General features: G+C 54.2%; 7 protein-coding genes across 7 annotated transcripts; 2 read left to right on the forward strand and 5 right to left on the reverse strand.

The window, feature by feature from the left end:
* Nucleotides 1-1,124: 1,124 nt before the first annotated feature.
* On the reverse strand, nucleotides 1,125-4,474 carry CC84DRAFT_1159837 (uncharacterized protein). The gene is made up of 2 exons (XM_018177341.1): nucleotides 3,399-4,474; nucleotides 1,125-3,349 (listed from the first exon to the last, which is right to left on the reverse strand). Exons 1-2 carry the CDS (start codon nucleotides 4,089-4,091, stop codon nucleotides 1,568-1,570), a joined length of 2,475 nt encoding a protein of 824 aa, XP_018042912.1. The 5' UTR covers nucleotides 4,092-4,474; the 3' UTR covers nucleotides 1,125-1,567.
* A 561-nt stretch (nucleotides 4,475-5,035) lies between these two features.
* CC84DRAFT_1135307 (uncharacterized protein) lies at nucleotides 5,036-8,050 on the reverse strand (the record flags this gene model as incomplete). The annotated part of the gene is made up of 2 exons (XM_018176059.1): nucleotides 5,036-5,260; nucleotides 5,387-8,050. The coding sequence occupies 2 exons, from the start codon at nucleotides 8,048-8,050 to the stop codon at nucleotides 5,207-5,209; spliced, it is 2,718 nt and encodes a 905-aa protein (XP_018042913.1). The 3' UTR covers nucleotides 5,036-5,206.
* A 665-nt stretch (nucleotides 8,051-8,715) lies between these two features.
* Nucleotides 8,716-9,262, reverse strand: CC84DRAFT_1159839 (uncharacterized protein). Its single transcript, XM_018177342.1, has 3 exons — nucleotides 9,166-9,262; nucleotides 8,993-9,113; nucleotides 8,716-8,913 (listed from the first exon to the last, which is right to left on the reverse strand). The coding sequence occupies exons 1-3, from the start codon at nucleotides 9,182-9,184 to the stop codon at nucleotides 8,748-8,750; spliced, it is 306 nt and encodes a 101-aa protein (XP_018042914.1). The 5' UTR covers nucleotides 9,185-9,262; the 3' UTR covers nucleotides 8,716-8,747.
* A 3,863-nt stretch (nucleotides 9,263-13,125) lies between these two features.
* CC84DRAFT_125269 (uncharacterized protein) lies at nucleotides 13,126-14,876 on the reverse strand. The gene has a single exon (XM_018184361.1). It carries the CDS (start codon nucleotides 14,777-14,779, stop codon nucleotides 13,259-13,261), a length of 1,521 nt encoding a protein of 506 aa, XP_018042915.1. The 5' UTR covers nucleotides 14,780-14,876; the 3' UTR covers nucleotides 13,126-13,258.
* Nucleotides 14,877-15,131: 255 nt separating this feature from the next.
* Nucleotides 15,132-16,758, forward strand: CC84DRAFT_1159842 (mitochondrial carrier). The gene is made up of 6 exons (XM_018177343.1): nucleotides 15,132-15,430; nucleotides 15,483-15,505; nucleotides 15,563-15,573; nucleotides 15,619-15,648; nucleotides 15,700-15,783; nucleotides 15,835-16,758. Exons 1-6 carry the CDS (start codon nucleotides 15,382-15,384, stop codon nucleotides 16,541-16,543), a joined length of 906 nt encoding a protein of 301 aa, XP_018042916.1. The 5' UTR covers nucleotides 15,132-15,381; the 3' UTR covers nucleotides 16,544-16,758.
* On the reverse strand, nucleotides 16,712-18,324 carry CC84DRAFT_126778 (3-ketosphinganine reductase-like protein). Its single transcript, XM_018185353.1, has 2 exons — nucleotides 17,915-18,324; nucleotides 16,712-17,861 (listed from the first exon to the last, which is right to left on the reverse strand). Exons 1-2 carry the CDS (start codon nucleotides 18,026-18,028, stop codon nucleotides 16,878-16,880), a joined length of 1,098 nt encoding a protein of 365 aa, XP_018042917.1. The 5' UTR covers nucleotides 18,029-18,324; the 3' UTR covers nucleotides 16,712-16,877.
* Nucleotides 18,325-18,381: 57 nt separating this feature from the next.
* Nucleotides 18,382-20,537, forward strand: CC84DRAFT_1159843 (uncharacterized protein). The gene is made up of 3 exons (XM_018177344.1): nucleotides 18,382-18,600; nucleotides 18,653-20,239; nucleotides 20,296-20,537. The coding sequence occupies exons 1-3, from the start codon at nucleotides 18,411-18,413 to the stop codon at nucleotides 20,460-20,462; spliced, it is 1,944 nt and encodes a 647-aa protein (XP_018042918.1). The 5' UTR covers nucleotides 18,382-18,410; the 3' UTR covers nucleotides 20,463-20,537.
* Nucleotides 20,538-21,529: the final 992 nt, after the last annotated feature.

Here is a 21,529-nt window from a genome sequence, read left to right on the forward strand (position 1 = left end):
GCAATGCGGTGCAGGTCAAGCTCAGGGTCGGTGGCACAAATGGTCCCCCGGCGGCGAAGTTTGGTGATGCAGCCGGTGCACGAGTTGCACCAGCGAGTAGGAGGCGATGCGGTCGGCTGCGAGACGTATGTCGGCGTATGCAGGTGGTTGCGGGCGCGCGGGCTCTCGGGGCGTTGCGATGGGGTCAGGGTCGCTGCAAGTGGTCACAGGGCTCTCACTACGAGTGCACCTGGGCGGGCGTGTGGATGGTGTGTTTTGGCGACACACACAAGGCAGAATAGGCTTAGGTGCGCTCGGATTCAGGCAAGGAACGAGCCATCTGGCGGCGTCTGATAACGATTGGCGTTTCACGCACAGCGCTCGGGGCCCCGCGTCGAAATTCAAGAGGGACGGCGAAAGGTGATGGGGGCTGGGAGCCAGGACGCCGGCGTCGACGTCGTCGCAGGGAACACAGCACAGCACAGCACACGATGGATGCGGGAGGAGGGTGTAAACACGCGGAACAGACCGCACTTCGGACGCCAGCTCCCACGAGATGGCGCGCGTTAAAGAGCGCCGGGCACTGCGAAAATTTGTCGGCCTAGCTGCCGCCCTGCCATGCGCTGTGTGTGGGTGAATGCCGCCGTGCATGCATAACGAAGGATAACCTCGTGAAGCCGTCGCCTGGGGCGCCATAGGGCACTCCCGCCGCGAATCTACACGTCGCAAGCGGACTCCATCGCCCAGCGTCGTCCCCGCAATTGGCTGCCCGACCACTTACCCAGCCACGACACCCGCGCCTCGTCCTCACCGCCAGTCTCCAAAAACACCTCCATTGGCCCTGCGCGGACTAGCCCGCCGCACAGCGAGCCTACGCGCATTAGCACCGGGAGAGAAGGGCAAAGGACTCGACAGACAACACACGGTGCGTCCGCAACAATGATGCTGTTAAAGTGGGCGCCGGTGGGGCCAATGCAGACAGCTGTCAACCACCCAGCGGAGCTGCAGCACGAGGGGCACACGAGGACGGGTACCCCTTGCGCTTCCCCTCGTGTTTCCTTCACGTCCGACCTGTTAGTGTTTCCGTCATGCTCTCCAAGGCCAAGTCGGTCACGCCCAATATGTCGTCTAGGAATGGTCATGGTGGTCGGACGCACTAGTATTTGCATTATGGCTGAAGGTAGGTAGGTGTGTAGGTACATGAACGAAGAAAAGGTAGTAGGTAGAAGCCCACTTACACCGGCCGCACCGTCTCCTCTCCACCCCGGGTATCAATTACATGCGCGAGCATGCCGTCTATGAGGTATCGCTCCGATCCAAGAAAACATGACTGGTAGAAAGCGTGCCGAAGCACATGGCTCAAGCAATAGTGGAAAATGAGGGGGCCACAAATTTTGACTCCTCGCTGCAACTAAGCATGGCGTGGAAAGGCAAGAAAGAAAGTCGAGGACAGGTCTAGTATAGCTAGATTCGCGAAACGAAAACGCTAAGAAGCTGCCGCAGGTCGTCAATAGGCATTAGGTGATGTTGCTGTAGGAGCTGGGGCATGTCAGAAAGACGAATACGTGAAATACCGCAAGCGCATGTATCAGAAAGGCTGACCCTCCAACTCCTCGCCGTTGAGCACTCGCCGAGCTTCGTCGAGTCTCCTCCGCCATTCTTTCCGCACATACTGATCGTTCGTTGTGCTCCGCAGGTTGCTGCAGACTTGCTGTAAGCTAGCCGCCAGGCTGTAGATGAGCTGCTTCTCTTCTTCGTTTAGGGCCAGTTGCGGCTCGTCCCGCGGCGTTTGCGAAAGGATGGAGAAGATTTTCGAGGTTTGCAGACCGGTGACGAGGTCACCTGAACTGGGAGACGAGACACGGGAGAGCGTGGAGGTCGAACTAGTGGCTGGTGAACTCGAGCTCGCAGGCTTGCTTACATTGTAAGCAGAATCGGAGCGCGGCAATGCAGCAGTGTCCTGCACCACAGGCTGTTGGCTAGGGAACAGTGACTTGCTGAACTGGTCCATCTGCGGGTTCTCTTCGTCGTCATCAGACAGGTCCTCTGCAGCCGTTGCAAAGGAGGCTACTGTAGAGACGGAAGCCTGGCTCGAGTTGCGTATATGCATCGACACCCTCTTCGCGGAGCCCGAGGACACATTCCGTGTGTGGAGGATGGTTGCGACTGAGCTACGATCATTGACTGGTCTGGTAGTAGCGACCGAATCCGTGGAGCTGGAGCTGCTGGAAGACCTTGGGCGAGCAGCGCTGTAAGTCCCCATGGCGCTGTGCAAGAAGAAGTTTTCGTAGTCGAAGGCATCTATGCGATCTTCGTGCCGTTCTGTGGCTGGCATTTCGTACACAGCATCTTCATAGACACTAGAGCCTGTGTCGATGTCGTCACCATTCACTGAGATGAAATCATCCTCATCGGTCTCATCCAGGCCTAGACCGAGGCCTACATTGGCTTTGGAGGCCTTCTGTTGCTCCCAGTCGTCGTAGTGGAATGATCCCTCAGCCTCATCGGCATCAGGTGGGGATTGCTCGTACTCAGGGGCAACTTCTTTCACCGCATATGCGTGATCTTGCTGGGCTGCAGCGACTGACTGCTTCGATGTTGAATCACCAGCCTCATCCTCGTACAACACCTTTCTGCTGGGGGACTCCAACTTGAACCCCACGCCAGCATCGGCACTGATGGGCGAGCCTGGCGTCTTGTACGCTTCTGTTCCTGAATACCAGGTTTCGGCTGAAGTGAAGGGGCTGGGTGCACGCAAACTCTGCTGACTCCGCCGTCGCATACTATCTTCCTGTGTTTTCAACCTCAGGCTCGATATTCGATGTTTGAGGTCGTGTACTTGATCGCGCAAGCTGCTCGTAGTGGATGCAGAACGATGTACTCTTGGCGATTCGTCCTCTGGCAAGGTTTCCAGAACGTTGGACGGCGATCTAGAGCCCCTGGAATGGGTACGCAAGGACTCATCCTGGCCGCGCGGGTCGCGCATCACTTCGAAACTCCGCGACTCTCTGATCGGGAACCGACCATTTCCATAAGACTGAGGAGACCACGGCCCGCTTCCGTGTCCCATGGCACTCGAGGCCCGTTTGGAATCTTGTAGCTTTGCCATGTACGACGGCGATGAGAACGGCAAAGGGACAGAAGTCTCGCTCATGCCCCGGGAATGAGTCGGGCTGCCCGTCGCCGAGAGCGGTGAGGATTGATACAATCGATTTCGGGGCGGTATGGGTCCTATTCCAGCGTACAGTTTCCTGTCTCTTTCGCGTGCTGCGTTGATCTGATGCTGGAACTCGGTTGCCATCTTGGAGCTGTTGAACGTGGGCGACACGACGAGCGACTGTCGCGCACCTCGTATGTTATTTTCCATGACCTGTTCACCGTCAGTCTTCCGCGATTTCTTCTCCATTCGTCTTGCATACGTTGAGCCGCTTCTTCGCGTCCGCCAAGATCATTTCCGCTCGTTTCGCATACAGATCGGATGAATAGGCATTTTCTTTGGCCTGAAAGTCTCCATTCTGCCATCGATCGTCGCCCACCTCACTTTCGGGTGTGGCCATCGGGAATTGGCCCTGGTTGTCGCCCTCGTCCAGATCTACACCGCTATCGTCAAAACCTTGACTGTCAAACCCAGGCCACCTATTCCTGATCATCTCCAGATCCTCGCTATTCAGACTCGACGTGGTGCTCAGTCGCCGTTGCGAGGGGCTGTGGCTGATGTAGTCACTCGGCTCGGGGCCAAGAAGGCCGTCTTGGACGGTGGGCGAGGACGCGATGGTGTCGACAGTCAGGGCCGGGCTTTTTGCATCTGCTTGCGAAGGGTTCATGTTTCGGAGAGTGGAGCGCGAGCTCTGGGAGGAGAGGGGTGGTGAGTTCCTGAGCTGCGGAGAGCGTCGTGGGGGCGCCGTGGCCAACGTGAGCGTGTGTGTGGAGCGGTTCGCATGGGCGTAGAAGCTGGACGGCGAGGGCGGCCGTTCCCCAAACAGAGGAGGCGAGATGGCGCGGATGGCGTCGCCGGGCAGGATCATGGAGCTGTCGAAGGACCTCTCGCTGAGGGTGGGGGAGCGCGGCGACGAGGGGAGGCCCGTAGGCCTAGCAATAGGAGCGGCTGCCATTACGATGTTGGATCGCGGATTGTGGGAGCGCGGCACAAGCCTAACATGGTCCAGGTGGTACCGAGGGCGCAACACCGTCTCACTCGACACTGTGCAACTCGACCTGGCGCAGCACAAGGTGCCGGAGAGGGCAAGAGTGGATATAAGGACCGAGCGACACGGAGAGACGCGTGCACAGCAGAGCAGACAGCTCTCCGTCGCGTAGGGGGATCGGGCCTTAGCTCTTTGAGAAATGAAAGCGCACTGGCACTTGCATGCTGCTAGCATGGCCCTACGGCCCATTAGGGGCACAGTCGACAGCGATCCCCCGTCCGCAAGGACAACCGACTGGCACCGCCGCCAGTCGTCCGCAGAGCCATCGAGCGCGATTGGATGTTTGTTTCGGGAGCTCATGCTAAGACAAGCCCGCGATCCAGGGTGGTGGCTGCATGCTTCAGCAGAATCGCTACCACAAAATGCATCCCGCCGTGTATGAAAGCGCATCGGCTGTTTGTTTGTTGATTGTCGTCGCGGGAGAGCGAGCCGCGCCGAGTACGCGTCTGTGCATGTCCATGCGACATGCTGTGGCACAACAAAGGGCGGCGCCGCAATCCACCTCGAGTCAAACTTTGTGTGAGCGAACGCCATCCCGCTCGCTCGCGCCGGATCGCGCCGAAAAGGTCCCGTGGTAGGAGCCTAGCACTGGCTCAACGGCGTACCAGACATCGCAGCGATTTCTGTTTCACGTCAGAGCTGTCAATAATGCCACCCTTTGTTCTGTGTGGCAGTCTAAATCTAGATTGTGGAGATGCCTCAGCCGCGTACCTGGAGCGCGGAGAGGCATCGGATCCTTGTTGTAAGCCCTGTTTCGGCCGGTGCATGTTTCGCACAGATAAGACATGGTTCAGCGCACAGCATCATCCATACTATGTCTAAAATGACATCGTTTGATTACAGCAATGCTCGCTGTCTATCTTAAGACATGGTGTAATACCCTAAGATTGAGCACATAACGCCAACCTCAGCGTTCGAAGCTCATCCGCAAAACGCCCTTCCAAGGCCGATCAAAATTAAACAAACGTTCCATACTCATGCAATGCTCGCTATGCTAAAGATGAATGTTGTTGTGAGGGGTATCACGTGAAATCGTCATCGTCGTTCCAGCCGAGAGCGTCATAAATCGAGGGTTCCTCGACAGTATCTGGGGGCCGTGATAGTGCCGGTAAAGGCGACTCTGCTACCAGCGCAGGTGCTGCTTTTTTCAGTGGTGTGGCGAAGAGAGTTCGAGGGGTTGACGCAAGTTTGTTCTCGAAAACATCCTTGGGCTCTGTTGGGAGCGAAAAGGGCGGCAAGGGCGACTCCGCTACTTGCGCAGGTACTGTCTTCAACATTGGTGTAGCGAATAGAGTTCGAGGGGTTGGTTCAAGGCGGTGATTGATTTCATTAGGAGCCGAGGAGGCGATGGCTTTGGTGGGAGTTGCGTCAACGGCCTGAGGTGGAGAGTCAAGAGACAAACGCACTGTCCTGCCCTTAGATGGTGTTGTGAGGATCTTTCTACCCGTCGGGGTTGGAATAGAGAATAATTTTCTGGCAGCTTGCGGCTTCGAGGGCGTCTCAGCGACGCCTTGCGGCGTAGATGTTCGGGCTGTTGCACTACGCTGGACAGTGGCGGGCACTACTGAGGAAGGAGGTGGGCGTGCGGCTGAAGACGGTATGCAGAAGTCGCTCGGAGGGTGCGTATCGGACGGTCGGGGGCGAACGAATGGATTGTCATGATGCATTGGCGTCTGTTGCACCATGTCTTTTGTTCTTCTGCGTGCACTTGGAGTTGCCATTACCTGCACGTCTTTCTGTACCTTCCGAATAGGGTTGGCAGGCTTTCTTGACCTGTTCGCTGAGCCAAGGGAACCAAGGCCGCGTTTCTCAACGTCGTCCGCGTAGCTTCCTGCAGCTAGTCCACGGTTTGGCTTTTTCAGAGCTGTAATAGCCTGTTTGAGATCTTCCTCAACCCTCTTTCTTTGCTGTGCTCTCGCCGCGGCTGCCTTCGATGTAGTGTTCAAATCCATCTCCCGACCTTTGAGGAGCTTGAGGTGAGATGCTGTCTGCCTCGCAGCATTGGACGGGCTACGTTGGAAGGGTATGGCTGAAAGTGGAACTTCACTTCCCTCTCGTTTGATAGCATTGAGAATGGTGGAATCAGTGGCGGACCTGTTCAGTGAAGGAGCTCGTACAGAGCCCGTTCTCCCCGTAGTATCAGTGGCGACACGACCCAGTGATCGTCGTGGCTTTTTGCGCTCGGACTCTTTCGGTTCTCCGGATTTCCGTGACACGTTCGGCGGTTTCATGGCCTTGCGCTTGGGTGGCGATAAAGGTGCCGGGCCGCCTAGCTTCTTGTTGACCATGCGTGCTTGTTCTGGCAGTCTGTTCATATAGAAAGGGACAATGACTTCGATACAGAAATTTTGCAGTCGATCTTTCCCGGAAGACCCATCAAGCTTTTCATCTTGTTTCGATGCGTCGAAATCCAGCACCCCATCTTGCTCAATGGATTGCCAGATGCAGAGTTTATCCAGCAGCAGATCGAGTAAGAGGTTCACGTCGTCGATCTTCTTCTTCCGCTTCGGCCTGGACTGTGACTCTTCTGCCACCTGAGAGGCAATCTGAGATCCGTCTGCTGCAACACCCTGGCCTTCCGGTGCTTTGTAAGTCGACAGAGATTCCAGTGCGGTTATCTCGAGGATCAAGATCATCTGGAGTAGTGCCTCACGGACCCTCAAATCGCCTAAGCGCCTCTTGATCCGTTGATCCATGGACTCATCTCGGGCTATCTCAGCGGTTGAAATGCCTCCGAACCACCACTTCTTGACGACTTCCGTCTCTTGTGGGTACATGCCCTCACGATTGGGTTTGACTTTCTTCTTTGACTTTTTCGGCTTCTTGGGGACGTCAACCTCGTCGTCCGAGAAGCTTCGGGGCGGAAACTCTTTGATGACTTCCGGTAGCTTTTCACGATACTTCTTTTCCTCTGATTTGTGGGTAAGAAGCATAGTCCGTATGAACGTCACTAGCTCATGAGTCGCAGCTGCGCCTTCTTCGGTCGAAGTAAAAGCGTTCCGAATGCGAGCAATTGGGCCTTTGGCGAAGTATGCGAGGGAGGTCTTGGAAACGTAAAGAGCGTCCAAATATTGATCCACGAAAACATTCAAGTGCTCCTGCGGCGAGGGTAGCATGGGCTTCTCCGTGGGATTCATTTGCAACTCCACCGGGGCTTTCTGGCTGTGCATCTCTGCGATCGCTGATGCTGTGGCTGGAGCAGGTATCATCTGCCCCTCAGCGGGCGCAGGGAGAATTTGAGGGCGAAGCATGGAAAGCCTGGCTCGTGTTGCAGGCTTCTCTGCAGGTTGTATATCCGCCACCGCATGCTTCCACCATGCGTCTTCGAAAACCTCACACGACTCCAGCCTCGGAAAGGTTGAATATGCCTGTAGGTTCTCAGGGTCCCATAAATCTGCAACATCTTTTTCTTTCAACCACATAGCCAACTTGCAGAGACTGTATACTTGCTCTTGGACACGCTCCATAGCGTATAGTGTTTTCTTCGCTACATGGCGTGCTATGAGAACCCTCGGCACCTGGAAACCCAATGGTCGGCTCTCATCGCTCTGTTCCTGGTGATATCGCTCAAGTACATCAATCGAGGCTGAGAAGAGTTGACTGGTTGCAAGCGAGTTGTCGGTCGTAGTATCGAGAAAGGAGAGAGGAAGCTGGGATCGAGCGATGACGCGGACGGGTATGAACGTATGCGGCTTATCGTAGGGCGACCCGGGGCACGGTCGAATCGTGAAAGGCTTGGTGAAGGTCCCGAGGCCGCAGATCGTGTCCCGCTTTAGCTTTGAGGGAAGTCGTGGTTTTGGGTCGATGGCGCGTTGTACCGAAGAACGGCATATCTCGGGTGGTATTTTAGCATGTGATTGAGGCATGCTCGGTGTGTGCGCTACGTGCAAAAGCATGAGTGGTGCATAGCTGTGCTGTGCAGTGGTGAGGATGAGGCGGAAGCTGGGCTGCTGGTACGACGCGTTCTACGCGAAAGTCGCGTGGCTCGTGCTGGGCCCGCACCCGTGGGCCCAAAACTTTGGCACGTCATGCCGTCATGCCGCTCGGTACCACCAGCCATGGACTCAATTAGGTAGCAAGCTTCTACGACATGTGTAGCAGATTCTCAGGTTTCCTCGCGTCAAATAATGTTCAAAATTGTACATACATCCTCAATTATATAGCCATCCTCCGCGAGCACTCTTACATTTTCATTCACGTCAAATCTTATTTCAAGGTGAACATGGGAAATTGCAGTGTACATACAATACAAAAATGCAGGGCCAGATTCAGCATCACCCGTTCGCTACTAGTACGACGAGTGTATTGTGAGGCGACCGAGACTCCCTAGAGTCCACCGTGAGCCGGTTCGCCATCTTGGTTTGGTGAACTCAAAGTGTCAATAGCCCACATACTAGACCTATCGAAATCTCACGAAACAGACGTTGTATATGTTGCAATCTGGTCCCCCAATTCTTCTATCTCATCCCAGGTAGCCATCAGCTTACAACATTACCACAGGGTATCTTCTCCCCTCCCCTCCACCCAAACATCCTGCCAACGAAGCCTACTCACCCCCAAAGCCTACATAACCACACACCCATCTGCTGCCGCCCCTTTCGCCGCCCCCGGCGCTAACGCCGACGCCACTGCTACCCCAAACTTCAAATTATCCTCCTTCTGCTCCTCCACCCACTTCGCATGCTGCTCCTTACGCCATTCCGTTGCCGGCTTGCCCGTTTCGTCGTATCTACATACCTCCCATTAGCCTCCTTTGCCGACTTCAGCAGCCTCACACACAGGGAAAGGAAGGGGAGGAATGGACGCACCCAGTCCGCTCAGTCGCTTCCTTCGCAGAAATTCGCTGAATGTTATTCTTCTTTCTTTCCTCATTCTCCTCTTTGAGTTTCTGCCATCTGGACTTCTTCTTCGGGGCTTCGTCGCCCGTGCCTTGCCATCGTCAGTCCAATGTGTCAAGGGGCTGATGCGCTGGAAGGCGTACTCTGAGTAGGCTTCGCCATGACCACCGTCGTACTTCGACAATGCTTTCTCGAAAGGTAAGTGGAGCTAGGCAGCCTTAGCTTAGTGACATGTCCCGCCCCGTATATGTATGTACTCCCACGGTTAATCGGCGCAGTCACAAGATAAGGTTGTGTCTGTGGCGTGGTTGACGAGGCCCCTTTCGGCCCCCAGAAAAGCTGGGTATGACCGATGGAGTTTAGTCGCACCCTAAAAATATGAGTGCCAACACCTTCTGGAACGTCGCGTGATGGACGGATGCGTGTAAGTGGTATCCAAATGGGTGGAATTGCTCTATAAAAAATGTTCGCTAGAACGCTGATTCAATGCAAAGTAGGCTGTTCAAACTCCTCGAATACCCAACACCCTGACTCGCAAAACCTAGGACTTATACAATCGAGACCGTCCTAGACAATACCCCCATGCCTGCAAGGCGCTTCTGATATACTCGAGCGAGCGCACCAATCAGATGGCCTCGTGGAAGATGTTCTGCAACATTGGTCGTCCATCGAGTATGCCTCTCCTCCCGGCGTTAAACACCTTGGCAGGTGTTTTCCTTCCCGTCTTCAACTTCTCCGGGCTGCCAGTCGGCGTCTTCTGGCTTCGTTTCTGTGGCCTCGTGTTCATTTGTCCGCCACTCGTGGTGATGTCGCCCAACGCCTTCCGCTTCTTAGTCGGGCTCGGTGTTGGACTCTTACCCAGCGCCGCGAAGCGTGAGGGTGGCATCGAAAGTGTTTTGCCAGTGAGTTGTGTGAAGCCTTCGTTAAAGGCGTGGCCGTCGATCATGTCCTGCGTGATGTCGAGTACCCAGTCTTTCTCGCGGCAGAGCGCGACAATGTCTCGCAGTAAGTCGTTTCCTGAAAGCGTTTTTTCGCTACCAAGAACGATGAGCTTGCTGCGCGCTCGGGTCAGTGCAACGTTAACCCGACGGCGGTCCCTGAGCAAGTCGCCCACCACGCCGTTGTCGTTGCTTCGCACGCAGGAGACGAGCACGACCTCCTTGTCACGGCCTTGAAACTTGTCCGCTGTGTGGAGCTCGATAGCTGCAATGTTGGCTCCAGTAGCCGATGCTGCAAGTTCGGAGCATTGCGTCTGTGTGTGTGCGGAAGAGAGCGACCCGCGTAGTAATGCGAGTTGACTGCGGTAGAGCGCAATGACTCCGATCTCGGAAGCAGAAACACCGAGCGAGAGGAGAGATAGGGTGAGTTGCGTGACAAGACGCGCTTCGAGGGTATTGTTGACGCGTGGACCAGCTTGTGTTTCGAGCTGCGTTGAGATGCAATCGGTGTTGATGAAGACCACGGGAGCACTTGGAGAAATACTTCGTTTGAGCCAGCAGCCTGGAGAGTTGGGCCCGACGCAAGCAGAATCTCCAGCAGATCGCAAAGGCTGTGATCTGTTGTGATGAGCCGATAGGCCGGAGGGGTTCGGCAAAGTAAGCTGGCGAGAGGCTACAGCAGGTGTCCCGCACTTGAGTCGTTCGGAGTAGATGAAAGTGTTCGACAAAAGCATGACATCGGCACACATTCGGTACTGGTGCTCGAGACTAATAACAGCCTCAGGATGCGCCTCGCATAACATCTTGAACAGAGATACATCTAAGCCACCTTCGGATGCCTGCTTGTTCTGGACAAGAGGAGGAAGCTGGTAATGATCTCCAACCAGGATGAACTTCTGTGACATGCGGATGGGTCCTAAGCAAACAGGGAGCGTGATCTGAGACGCTTCATCGACGATACAGTAATCAAAAATTCGTCGGTTAAACAACGGGTGGTTGACAGACAAGCAAGTCGTAGCTACGACCGGTGGCTCCATCCAGGACTTCTCAAGCTCCTCCAAACTATCTTTAGTCTCAGCGGCTAACGTAGCGAACTGGCGAACTTCGGAGTGGATTTTGGCGGTTGCCCCGATGCGCAAGACACCGATGTTGTCGTTCCGGATCTTCAGTAGAATGTTGTCGACTGCGGTATGAGTATACGAGGTAAGAAGCACGCTCTTGCCCCTAGCGACAAGGGTGCGGATAATGTGTGCGATAGTAGTCGTCTTTCCAGTTCCAGGCATCCCTAAAACAAGAGCGTAGTCCTTGGCTGACATAACCTTAGAAACTGCCGCTTTCTGATCAGGGTTCATCGACATCTGCGACGACTCTGGAAGGGAAGCGTCCGGTGCAACTGTAAAGATAGGCGCGCGATCCCCAACAATGAGTGAACGGAGGTCCCGTGCTTTATAGATGTTGTCATCCATGATTTGGATCAGATTGTTGCGAGCTGCCGCCATGCCGTTACTGAATTCGTCCTTATCCAAACGATACAGAACGGGCTCTTCGTCCTCTTGATACTCTGCTACTGTTTCGCCTTCTTTCGATACTTCCATGATGCCGGCGAACGACTGGTTATCTTGCGAATGAAAGCCGGGAAGCCTAATGCGGGAATTGTGCAAGCGGCGGTCAACAGCCACAGTAATGCGGTGCTTCCGTACATTGGTGACATAGCCGTTGGCCAGCGCAAAGTGCCCTTGCTCATCGGAGACGACAACAGGCTCACCAATGATGAGCTGAGACTCTGTAAAGGAAAAGCCAGGCTTCGGCTGTTGTTTCGTGAAAGTGTAGTAATAGCGATTGATCTTCTGGCCGTTCTTCTCTTCATAGCCTGATCCGGGTTCAATTATAACGTTCGAGAAACACCTTCCAAGCTTCTCTCGCTCGGTGCTGAGCATCGTCCAGAGCTCTCGTCGGAACTTCATCATATCGGATTCTTCCTTGGTGAGCAAATCATCCCATTTCCTCATGAATGCTTGGTCTGAGGGTGTTAGATCCTTCACGAGCTCATCGTAGCGCTCTTTCGCTTTCTTATTGAACCGTTCCCCTTGACCTTCCTCCACTAGCTTGTGGTAGAGGAAACATGCTTCTTGAGCATAGCAGTTGCCGCATTTGTGGTCCTCTTTCAAGATATCTGGTAACTCGATACGATCTCGTACGTAACAAGCCAACTCGTTGCGCTTGATGATCATGTGGATGATGTCATTCCGAATCGTGGGAATGCGACTAGTATCTGAGGTCTCAAGGTAGTATAGAATGCCATATGCAACGTTGACGTCTGTACGTTCAAAGGTTAGTAAAATATAGTACGTTAGAGAGGGCAACTTACCATAACGATCAGACAACAACAAGTTATACAAAGCTGTCTGTGCGACGTGCGCAGCATTCGAAGAGTTCTTGCCAGTCTTCACTTCAAAAGGGACCATAAGAGTGCGTTCGCCTTGGTCGTCCTGCATGGTGACTTGTACCGTGGCATCAATATTGCCTTTCAGGCCGTACATCGGTGACCAGACATGTTCTTCAACGTCGAGAAGTTTGTTGATGCTCATGGTAGACTGCCGTCCGTTTCGTTCTCGTACGATGGCATCTGGTCTAGGTTTGGCGCGGACAAAGATCTTAGCCCAGGATTGTAGTTCCGGTAACTTGCTGCTGATGTGTTCTTTGACCTCTTCACAGTTGGAGTTGATCTCAAGGATCGTCTCGAACTTGCTGGGGATAAGTTTATCGATGGTCTCCAAGAGGAAGTCCGTGTCCCACTTGTTGGCTTTCAAAGCTTCCTGGAACAGCTCGTGAAGCAGTGTGCCATACAGCATGGGGGCATTGGCTCTACTAGTCGCCTTTACTCGGTCTTGTAGAACAGCTCGTCGTAGACAACCAAAAGAGTCGGCGACAACGGTGGCTGATATCAAATGATCAGGGTGAAGGATGAGCATGTTGTGCTGGTCGTCGATGATACATTGCCCTGTCTTGGAGAACTGTCCGATGACGTGCACGAAGGAACCAGGGGTACACGGCGTGTCGTGCCAGGCTTGCCGAAGAGTTATGGCCTTGAACAATTTTGTCTTTTCGTCCTCAACTAAAAGAACCTATGGTTAATTAGCTTCCCTGATCAAAACAAACGGAAAAGTAGACAACCGCACCTTCTCGGGCATTTGATAGCCCTTTTCAGTCTTGTAGTGGCCTTCATCTACACGCTTTATTAGGTAGCGCTGGATAGCTCTAGTGTCCTGTGCACTCTTCAAGATTCAGCATTCATTCATTAATATGTTCGTGGTCTACATACATTCGTCGCGGGTGCTTGTGATGCTGCCACCTCGGCTACCGCAAACTCGTCAACGTCTATATCATCGCCAAAATCATCGTCATCGTCGTCATCAACCAGGTTGATGACTGGGGGCGCAGGTGCAAGCGAAGCCTCACTCCCTAATTGCCTGTTCTCTGTTGCGTTCACACCGGACGCCTGCTGCTCTGGTGTCCGCTCAGCCCTAGCATCGTAAAGCGATGCTACATGCTCAAGATCTTCTGCAAACATGTCCTCGTCCAATCCAAACTCATCATCGCTATCTGTTGGCTCCAATACAGGAGGGCCAGAATGCTCACGAGGAGCTGCTTGCGAGGGTATTTGTACCTGTTCAGGTGGATGAAGAATCTGTGCCTGCTGTGCGGTTGCAGTCTGGCCCGAGATCTCAAGGACATCCGCCATATCATCATCGAAGTCAACATCTCCGAATTCGTCGGAAGAACCCGAGGTTCTATGAGACCCAAACTCATCTTCCTCGTCTTCAGCTTTCGTCGCAGCAACAGCATCCTCAACAAGGGTGTCGGATGTTTCTTCATCTTCGAAGTCTGCCCGTCCGAGACGTCGCAAGGGTGAATCCGCTGGTATTTCCAAGCGCTCGGCGGCCGGCAGGGGCGAAGAGCTGGATGGAGCCTGTGATCCCATTCTCTGAACCGGCTTCGCCATCGAGTCGCGCATCTTTTCAAGCATTTCTGCCAGGTTGGTCTTGCCCCTCGGTGGCCCTTGAAAGTTTCCATCGGAGCTTGGTTGGTCCGCTGGATCCTCAGCGTGTTCCTTGAAAACACCAATTGATGCTTGCGTCCGTCTCCTTTTCTTGGTAGATGCTGGGAACTCAACACCGCAGCTGGCCCACCGACGAAGACCACTCACGCTCCCGGCGTTCGCAGAGGATCGCGGCGAGGCTTCGCTAATGAGATGCGCGAATGCGATGTTCTTGTGTCCGCTCGGCGTTCCCTTGTTGTTCGTGTACTGATTCCACAATTCGGTGGCGGGATTGGCCTGAGGGGTGGTGAGCTGTCTCGCGTCCTGATGTTGTACCTGATGATCTTCTGGGGAGGGCGCCGCCGGCGAGGAGCTTCGTGCACGTTTCCGCTTGCGTGGAAGAGGCGTATTTATCTGCTGCGAACCACGCCAGCACAGCTGTTCTTCTGGCGACACAACGGCCTTGACGACATGTCGACTGGAATCGTCAACGTTACCAACGAGCTCGGCAAGCGGGAGCCTAGTCCCAGGTGTCGATGGAGGTGGACATGATTTTGTGTTCGCCTTTGCCGGTCTCGGCGTTCGTGCCGCTTGCTCAGCGGCTTCTGTGGCTGTGGTTTGGTGTGAATCGACACGCTGTTTCGCAGCGGCAGCCCTGGGCTCCTTCCGCGCAGCCGTATTTTCTTTTTCCGAGTCGATGCGTGCCATGGTTTGAGGGGCAGGCGCCCCCTCGATGAATTGGAACTTCTTGAGCTTCGTCCGAGTCTGGCTCGAGGGCATGATAGATGGTCCAGTGGCGACTTGGCGGGGTGCAGCCGTACTATGCTGGTCGTTGGTAGGGTTGCGTGGCCGGCCCGGCCATTGGTTAAAATGCTAGATTTATCAGTACGAAGAAAGATTGACTTGTGTATGTAACATCTTCGATACCTTTGGCCGTGGTTTCTGGTCAAAGAAGGACTTTTGACGCGTTGCCATGAGGCGGACGCGTTGGGTGGTGGGTGGAGAAGCGGAAGCGCGTCGTCCAAAGCCAATCAAGAAGGGACTCGGCTGGGCCGGTCACGTGTCGTCCAACGCGCCCGCGGGGGCACTTGCCGAATCGAATAACGCACAGATTTATCGACTCGAAGCGGCTATTACGTCCAATGGAGAAGTAAGATTTTCGCAGATCGCCGAATGATAGCGCCGATGACGGGCAAGCATTGAACTTGCTTTTAGGTGAACCCCATTTCTGCCGCGTTATCGATTGGAGCTAGAATCCCACGAAGCTCGCTCGGACCAGTGCGTGTTTCCCCAGGTCTCGTGCGGTCGGTGAGACTCAGGCTCCTACACCACACCTCTCCACTCTCCCTTTCCCTTCCCCTCCCTCCTATATCGCTAGCAAAATGGCGGACGCACCGAAACCGCTCCCGTTCGTCTACCAATTCGCGGCTGGTGAGTCTCAATGGCGGAAATATCCTGGGACCTGCAGCTAATCGACGTGCAGGTGCCGTGGCCGGTGTTTCTGAAGTGAGTGCTTTCTGTCGATGGTATATTAGAACCTGCTGAAATAACATGCGCGTATAGATCTTGGTCATGTAAGTTCGTGGACCTCGGCATTGGAATGCGCTCTGACGGAATAGGTACCCGCTTGATGTCGTTAAGACCCGAGTGTAAGCGTATTGCGATCGATCGAGCTCCAGACACACCCTAAACTCGCACAGGCAGCTGCAGACCGGAAAAGCCACGGGTGAGGAGGGTTACAATGGAATGGTGGATTGTTTCCGCAAGATCATCAGGAATGAAGGGTGCGGTTCAGCACATTAGTCGGGGCATTCATCAAAGCTGACACTGTACAGCTTCTCCAGATTATACCGTGGTATCAGCGCGCCTATTCTCATGGAGGCGCCGAAGAGAGCCACCAAATTTGCAGCCAACGACTCCTGGGGGACCTTTTACCGCAACCTCTTCGGGCAGGAGAAGATGACCCAATCCCTCTCTGTGCTCACCGGTGCAACTGCTGGAGCCACTGAGTCCTTCGTCGTCGTTCCCTTCGAGCTTATCAAGATCCGTCTCCAGGACAAGGCGCAGGCGCACAAGTACAACGGGATGATAGACTGCTTCACGAAGACCGTAAAGAACGAAGGCCCGCTCACCCTTTACCAGGGTCTCGAGTCGACGATGTGGCGCCACATCCTCTGGAACGCCGGATACTTCGGCTGCATCTTCCAAGTCCGCGAACTTCTCCCGGCGGCCACTACCAAGCAGGGCCAAGTCACAAACGATCTCATCTCTGGTGCCGTTGGTGGAACTGTCGGTACCATCCTCAACACTCCCATGGACGTCGTCAAGTCGCGCATTCAGAACTCAACCAAGGTCGTAGGAACCGTACCAAAATACAACTGGGCATGGCCCGCCCTCGGCACTGTCATGAAGGAAGAAGGCTTCAGCGCTTTGTACAAGGGCTTCTTGCCCAAGGTGCTCAGATTGGGCCCAGGTGGCGGTATCCTCTTGGTCGTGTTCACTGGTGTCATGGATTTCTTCCGCGGGATGCGTGGAGACATCTAACATCCGCGTGACCGGTAGATGGACGGGCGTAGGGCAGTTCGTGGCATGAAGATGTAAAGGCTACAGCGGACAGTTGACCAAGATACCTTTTTTTAGCGTCTCAAGCTGACGGCATGGCATATAGAGTGTACATTGCGTCTCCTCGACTTGTAGAACAGACAACTTCGGCATCATAGCCACTCACTCTTCATCACGATCACATCCAGTTGCGCAAAATAAGTCGTTCTGAATGTACGAACAAGCATGCAGTGGTACCATGACGAGCTAGTAAGCAAACGGACAGGCAGGCTGCAGTTGCAAGTTCACCTCCAAACAACAGATGGATTCCACCAGCTCAAACGGAATCCGGCTTATACGCCGGCATTCCCTCCTTCTTTCCCCAATTAAACACCTTCCCATCCATATCCGGCCCAAGCAGCAACCACACCAGACTGGCGACCCACGTCCCCGCCGTATCCTTCACCAAGTTATCCCTCCGCGCACTCCCCATACTACTCATGCGCATCAGATCGCCCAACCAGCTCGTTGCACTCGAGTAATTCCCCGCCTCCAACCCCTTGATTGCCGCCGTCGCAGCCTCCAGCTCCGTTTGCTTCGGATCCGTCTCCTCGAGCTTCTTCGTGACGTCCGGCTTCGTGCGATTCTCGTTCAGCTCGCCAGGTGAGAGGATGGTCGCGGGCGCGATCATGTTGACTGCGATGTCGAAAGGTGCAGGTGTGAAGCCCGATACGGCATTATTGGAGCGGCGCGCGCCGTTGTAGAGGATGACTTCCTGGCGGAGGCCGTCGCAGAGGGTTTTCAGCGCCGCTTTGGCGGGCGAGTACCCGCCATAGCCGATGATGTTTATGAAGCCGAGGACGGAGGATGTCACGATGAAGTGACGTGTAGGCTCGGCAGGTGCGGTGGGCTTGTATGGCGTGGACGGGTACAACCACGCTTTGAGCGTCTGCTGCGCCAGGTAGCACGCCGCCCAGTAGTTGATGTCCATTTGCTGGCGCAGGGTGTCGGTTTTCTGATCGAGGAAGAGGCCGGGAGTGGAGGAGCCGGCGTTGGCCCAGACGATGTCAGGCGCTTTGCCGTTGTTCCAGGTGGTGGCTTCAGCGAGAAGGCGGGCGTTTTCGGCTTCGGAGGTGCAGTCGGCGGAGATGTAGTGGAAGCGCTGGGTGGAGGGGCTCTTTGCGGCGGCTTTTGCGTAGGCGGTTGCGGCCTGGAGGTTTTCCACGTTGCGAGCGACGAGGATGACGGATGCGCCGCGTTGGCTGAGCAGTTTTGCGAGTTCTTTGCCCATGCCATAGGAGGCTCCAGTGAGGAGGACCGTCTGTATGTATTGTGAGCTTCAATGGTGCTTGGATGTACTTGAATTTGACTTACCCGTCCCTCCACTGGGAATTTGTTCCCCCACGAGAAGAAGCCCATGATGCTCAAGCTTAGGTATCCGAGCAAGATAAGACAAGCTATGGTTAGCCACGATAGTACGGTCTCCATAAGACTTAGAGGGAGGGGAGCTTTCAAGGAGCGACTGGGGTGAGGAGCAGCGGCGCGGATACTCCGCGTGCTCACAACTTTGGTCGGAAGGATGGGAAGTCGAATCTATGCCTAGTTCTGCTAAGCCTGTGTAAGCTCGCAAGTCTATTAGGGTAAAGGAATCATCAACCGTCAGCAAAGGTCCAGAGCAGTCTACGATGCACGCGCGACCAACTTCTCCCAGGGACCAGATGGTAGTCCCAGAGCGTTGGCGGAAGTCAGCAAACTACTTTAGCGCGGAGCTTGACCGTGGTAGTGGCCCCACGCGCGCCAAGATTCTGGCAGTAAATTTTGGAAAGTTGCGCTCAACTGCAACATCGAACAGCTCCACCGCGTCGCAAACATGGGCAAGAAAAGAAAAGCTGGAGGCCGCTATGGTGAGTCCAAGGAACCGAAGGAGGAAAACTCAAAGCTTGCGATAAGCACGTACGAGGACGTCGCCGATTCAGAGGACGAATTCCACATCAATCGCGATAAGATATTACTGGATGATGGGCCCGCTGCGAAGAAGCTGCGCAAGTGGAGGGAAGAGGGTAAGTGATTAAACACTTGCAATGCAAGTTCTGGTACTGACTCTATGGTCAGACGAGTTTCTGCAACCTGAAGACGAGGAGGTTCTCGACTACGACGAGGATGATGATGAGGACGACATCGAGGAGGAGCGATTCGACGAGGATGCTGAGGTAGACGAAAATGATGCGCGCAAACCTGAGGCCGAAGACGACGAAGATATGGAGGGCTGGGGCCCGTCAAAGAGAGACTACTACAATGCGGACGCAATCGAAACAGAGCAGGATGCGCTTGACGAAGAAGCGGAGGCTCTGCGGATACAAAGGAAGCAATTACAGTCAATGACGGAGGCAGATTTTGGCTTCGACGAGGACGAGTGGGCGCGTCAGGACGGCGATGCAGGCGCAGATTCGGGCAAAGTGGTTACGGAAGTGTTGCCACAACTCCGGATCACAGCTGACATGTCTGAGGAAGAGAGACTAAAGATTCTACGTTCACGATACCCTGAGTTTGAACCGATTTCGCAAGAATACCTCCGGTTACAGCCAGTGCACGACGAGCTGGCTGCCGCTGCCAACGCCGCTGCACGTCTCATCAAAGCTCATACCTCAAAATCTGGAAAGTGGAGCGCAACATCTCTACCCGTTCCGATGACGATCACCAAGTACCGAGCTTGTGCAGCGTACCTAGCGGCTATGTCGATGTACTTTGCAGTCCTGGGATCGACAGCACAGGAAGGTAATTCCATCATGATTGCATTAGACCCCGCCGAACTCCACGAACATCCCGTCATGGAAAGCCTACTCAAGACTCGAACTCTTTGGGAAAGAGTGGAGAGTTTGCCAGTTGGAGACCCTATGGTAGAGGCGGCACTCGCCGATGAGTTGTCAGTAATCGACGAAGCATCAGCTGTTGAGACCGGCAACGATCTAGATGTAGCAGTGAAGGAGAAGAAGCCGAAGAAGAGCAAAGCTCAACGCGCAGCCGACCTAGCACAAGCGAGGTCCGAGGCACGCCGGGCAGAGAAGCTGCGTCAAACCGAAGAGGAGCTTGCATCTCTCGCTTCGCTTACTGGATCCAAAGCACTCAAGGCTTCTCGCAAGAAGAAGGCCGAGCAGCCAAAGATCAACCTTCTCAATGCAGAAGACTCCGACTTTGGCGAGGAGACAGAGCTTACGGCACACGAACTTGCACAGAAGGCTGCCAAGAAAAAGAGCTTGCGATTCTACACCTCGCAAATCACACAGAAGGCGAACAAGCGCGATGCTGCAGGTAAAGACCAGGGTGGCGATGCCGACGTTCCTCACCGCGAGCGCTTGAAGGATCGCCAGGCCCGCCTGCAAGCGGAAGCTGAGAAGAAGGGCCAAAACAGGGCGGGTCCAGGTGCTGCTCTTGGTGAAGGCGGCGACAGCTCCGACGAGGGCGATGCCGAGCCACCGCGTCCTGAAGACTTCGAAGATGAGGAAGGCTATTATGATATGGTGGCAGCAAAGAGCAACGCGAAGCAGCAGCAAAAGGCCGATCGCGCTGCAGCATATGCCAAAGCCGCCGCAGAAGGAGCTCAAGTCATTGAACAGGAAATCATCGGCGAAGATGGGAAGCGAGCAATCACATGGGCAATCGAAAAGAACCGTGGCCTAACTCCCCACCGGAAGAAGCAGAGTAAGTCCCTCTACCTTCTGATCGGTACCAGGGTGATCGGGTCTAACATGATACAGATCGCAATCCGCGTGTCAAGAAGAAGATCCGCTACGAAGCCAAGAAGAAGGCGCTCAAGTCCCAAAAACCAGTCTTCGACGCCGGAAAGAAAGCCAAGGGCGGTGCTTCCTACCAGGGAGAACTTACTGGTATCAAAAAGGGATTGGTTAGGAGTAGAAAGCTGTAGGAATAATGTGATATGCCGTTGCACAGTCGGAACGATTGGACTCGGTCCGAGTTCACCTAACAAAGACTCCATTTCGTGATGCTGACACGAGCAGCGCGTGGCGACGTCTTCGTCGCCCCAATCAACACACCGGCTCTCATGTGCGTCAGTATCAGCCTCTTCCCTCGATCGCTGAAGTATCCGCCTTCTTCGTGGCTTGCTTTCATTGGAGCGTGGCCTGGTAAAATGCGAGTTGATCATGACGGAATTCCCCAACAGAGAGAATGTCTCACGGCACAAGAATATCGATGATGGCTCACAATGCAATGCATCTTCATATAAATGGGGCAAATGCCAGTCTTCGGACGGATACTCCTGAACGAAGGACACATGGAAGTGGGCCAGAGCCTCTTTGAGTTTCTGCAAATATACCGCTCAGAGCTTTGCTCCGAACCGAGTCTTGGGTAATACCTGTGGATAGACGCGATTTGCATCTACCAGTAGGATATTCGGGAAAAAGAGCATCAAATTAAGCAGATGGGCAACATATAGAAGTGTGATCAGAATATATTCATATGGCTTGGAGCACAAGTCAGCACAACAATAGATGCTGGAGTAGAAGAGCTGATACGTAGTAGTCTGCTCGAAGTTAATGACAATCAGCTTACGCCTAAGCCTGTAAAGTAGGAGTATAAAAGTGCCTTTATCATTAGCTGAGGACTAATAGTACTAGTTAGACCTTCCTGAGCCAAATAGATTAGGACCTTTCGTATACTAACGACGAAGACATGACGGTACATGCCCCGTGACTAGATACGAGCCTCTGCGACGCCCTAGGACGACTTATGACTGCACAACTCGACGCAATTAAGGACATGGCACGAATCAATTGTGTAGTAAAAGGATGGCTCGGTTTGCTGTGATACGAGACTGAAGATGAGTAGCAAGAAGAAACCTATGATACCATAAGTACCTAGGTACTGTGGGATTAGTGGTGCCAAGACCCTACCCTGCATCACAGCGTCACCACTTTCTACGCCGTACACGCTTCTTCTCCGACCCACCCCGCGATTCCACTCCATTCCCAA

Source organism: Paraphaeosphaeria sporulosa, assembly GCF_001642045.1.
Source record: "Paraphaeosphaeria sporulosa strain AP3s5-JAC2a unplaced genomic scaffold CC84scaffold_1, whole genome shotgun sequence".
In the NCBI taxonomy this organism is placed as follows: domain Eukaryota; kingdom Fungi; phylum Ascomycota; class Dothideomycetes; order Pleosporales; family Didymosphaeriaceae; genus Paraphaeosphaeria; species Paraphaeosphaeria sporulosa.

Bases quoted from the DNA above. Each gene is read 5' to 3' on its own strand.
- CC84DRAFT_1159837 (XM_018177341.1), bottom strand. From the start codon at position 4,091: ATGGCAGCCGCTCCTATTGCTAGGCCTACGGGCCTCCCCTCGTCGCCG. The intron at 3,350-3,398 runs GTATGCAAGACG...GACGGTGAACAG, and splicing joins ACGCGAAGAAGCGGCTCAAC to GTCATGGAAAATAACATACG.
- CC84DRAFT_1159839 (XM_018177342.1), bottom strand. The intron at 8,914-8,992 runs GTGCGTCCATTC...GGAGGTATGTAG, and splicing joins GAAGCGACTGAGCGGACTGG to ATACGACGAAACGGGCAAGC.
- CC84DRAFT_125269 (XM_018184361.1), bottom strand. From the start codon at position 14,779: ATGCCCTCGAGCCAGACTCGGACGAAGCTCAAGAAGTTCCAATTCATC.
- CC84DRAFT_1159842 (XM_018177343.1), top strand. From the start codon at position 15,382: ATGGCGGACGCACCGAAACCGCTCCCGTTCGTCTACCAATTCGCGGCT. The intron at 15,431-15,482 runs GTGAGTCTCAAT...ATCGACGTGCAG, and splicing joins CGTCTACCAATTCGCGGCTG to GTGCCGTGGCCGGTGTTTCT. The intron at 15,784-15,834 runs GTGCGGTTCAGC...GACACTGTACAG, and splicing joins AAGATCATCAGGAATGAAGG to CTTCTCCAGATTATACCGTG.
- CC84DRAFT_126778 (XM_018185353.1), bottom strand. From the start codon at position 18,028: ATGGAGACCGTACTATCGTGGCTAACCATAGCTTGTCTTATCTTGCTC. The intron at 17,862-17,914 runs GTAAGTCAAATT...CAATACATACAG, and splicing joins AATTCCCAGTGGAGGGACGG to ACGGTCCTCCTCACTGGAGC.
- CC84DRAFT_1159843 (XM_018177344.1), top strand. From the start codon at position 18,411: ATGGGCAAGAAAAGAAAAGCTGGAGGCCGCTATGGTGAGTCCAAGGAA. The intron at 18,601-18,652 runs GTAAGTGATTAA...CTCTATGGTCAG, and splicing joins GCGCAAGTGGAGGGAAGAGG to ACGAGTTTCTGCAACCTGAA. The intron at 20,240-20,295 runs GTAAGTCCCTCT...AACATGATACAG, and splicing joins TCCCCACCGGAAGAAGCAGA to ATCGCAATCCGCGTGTCAAG.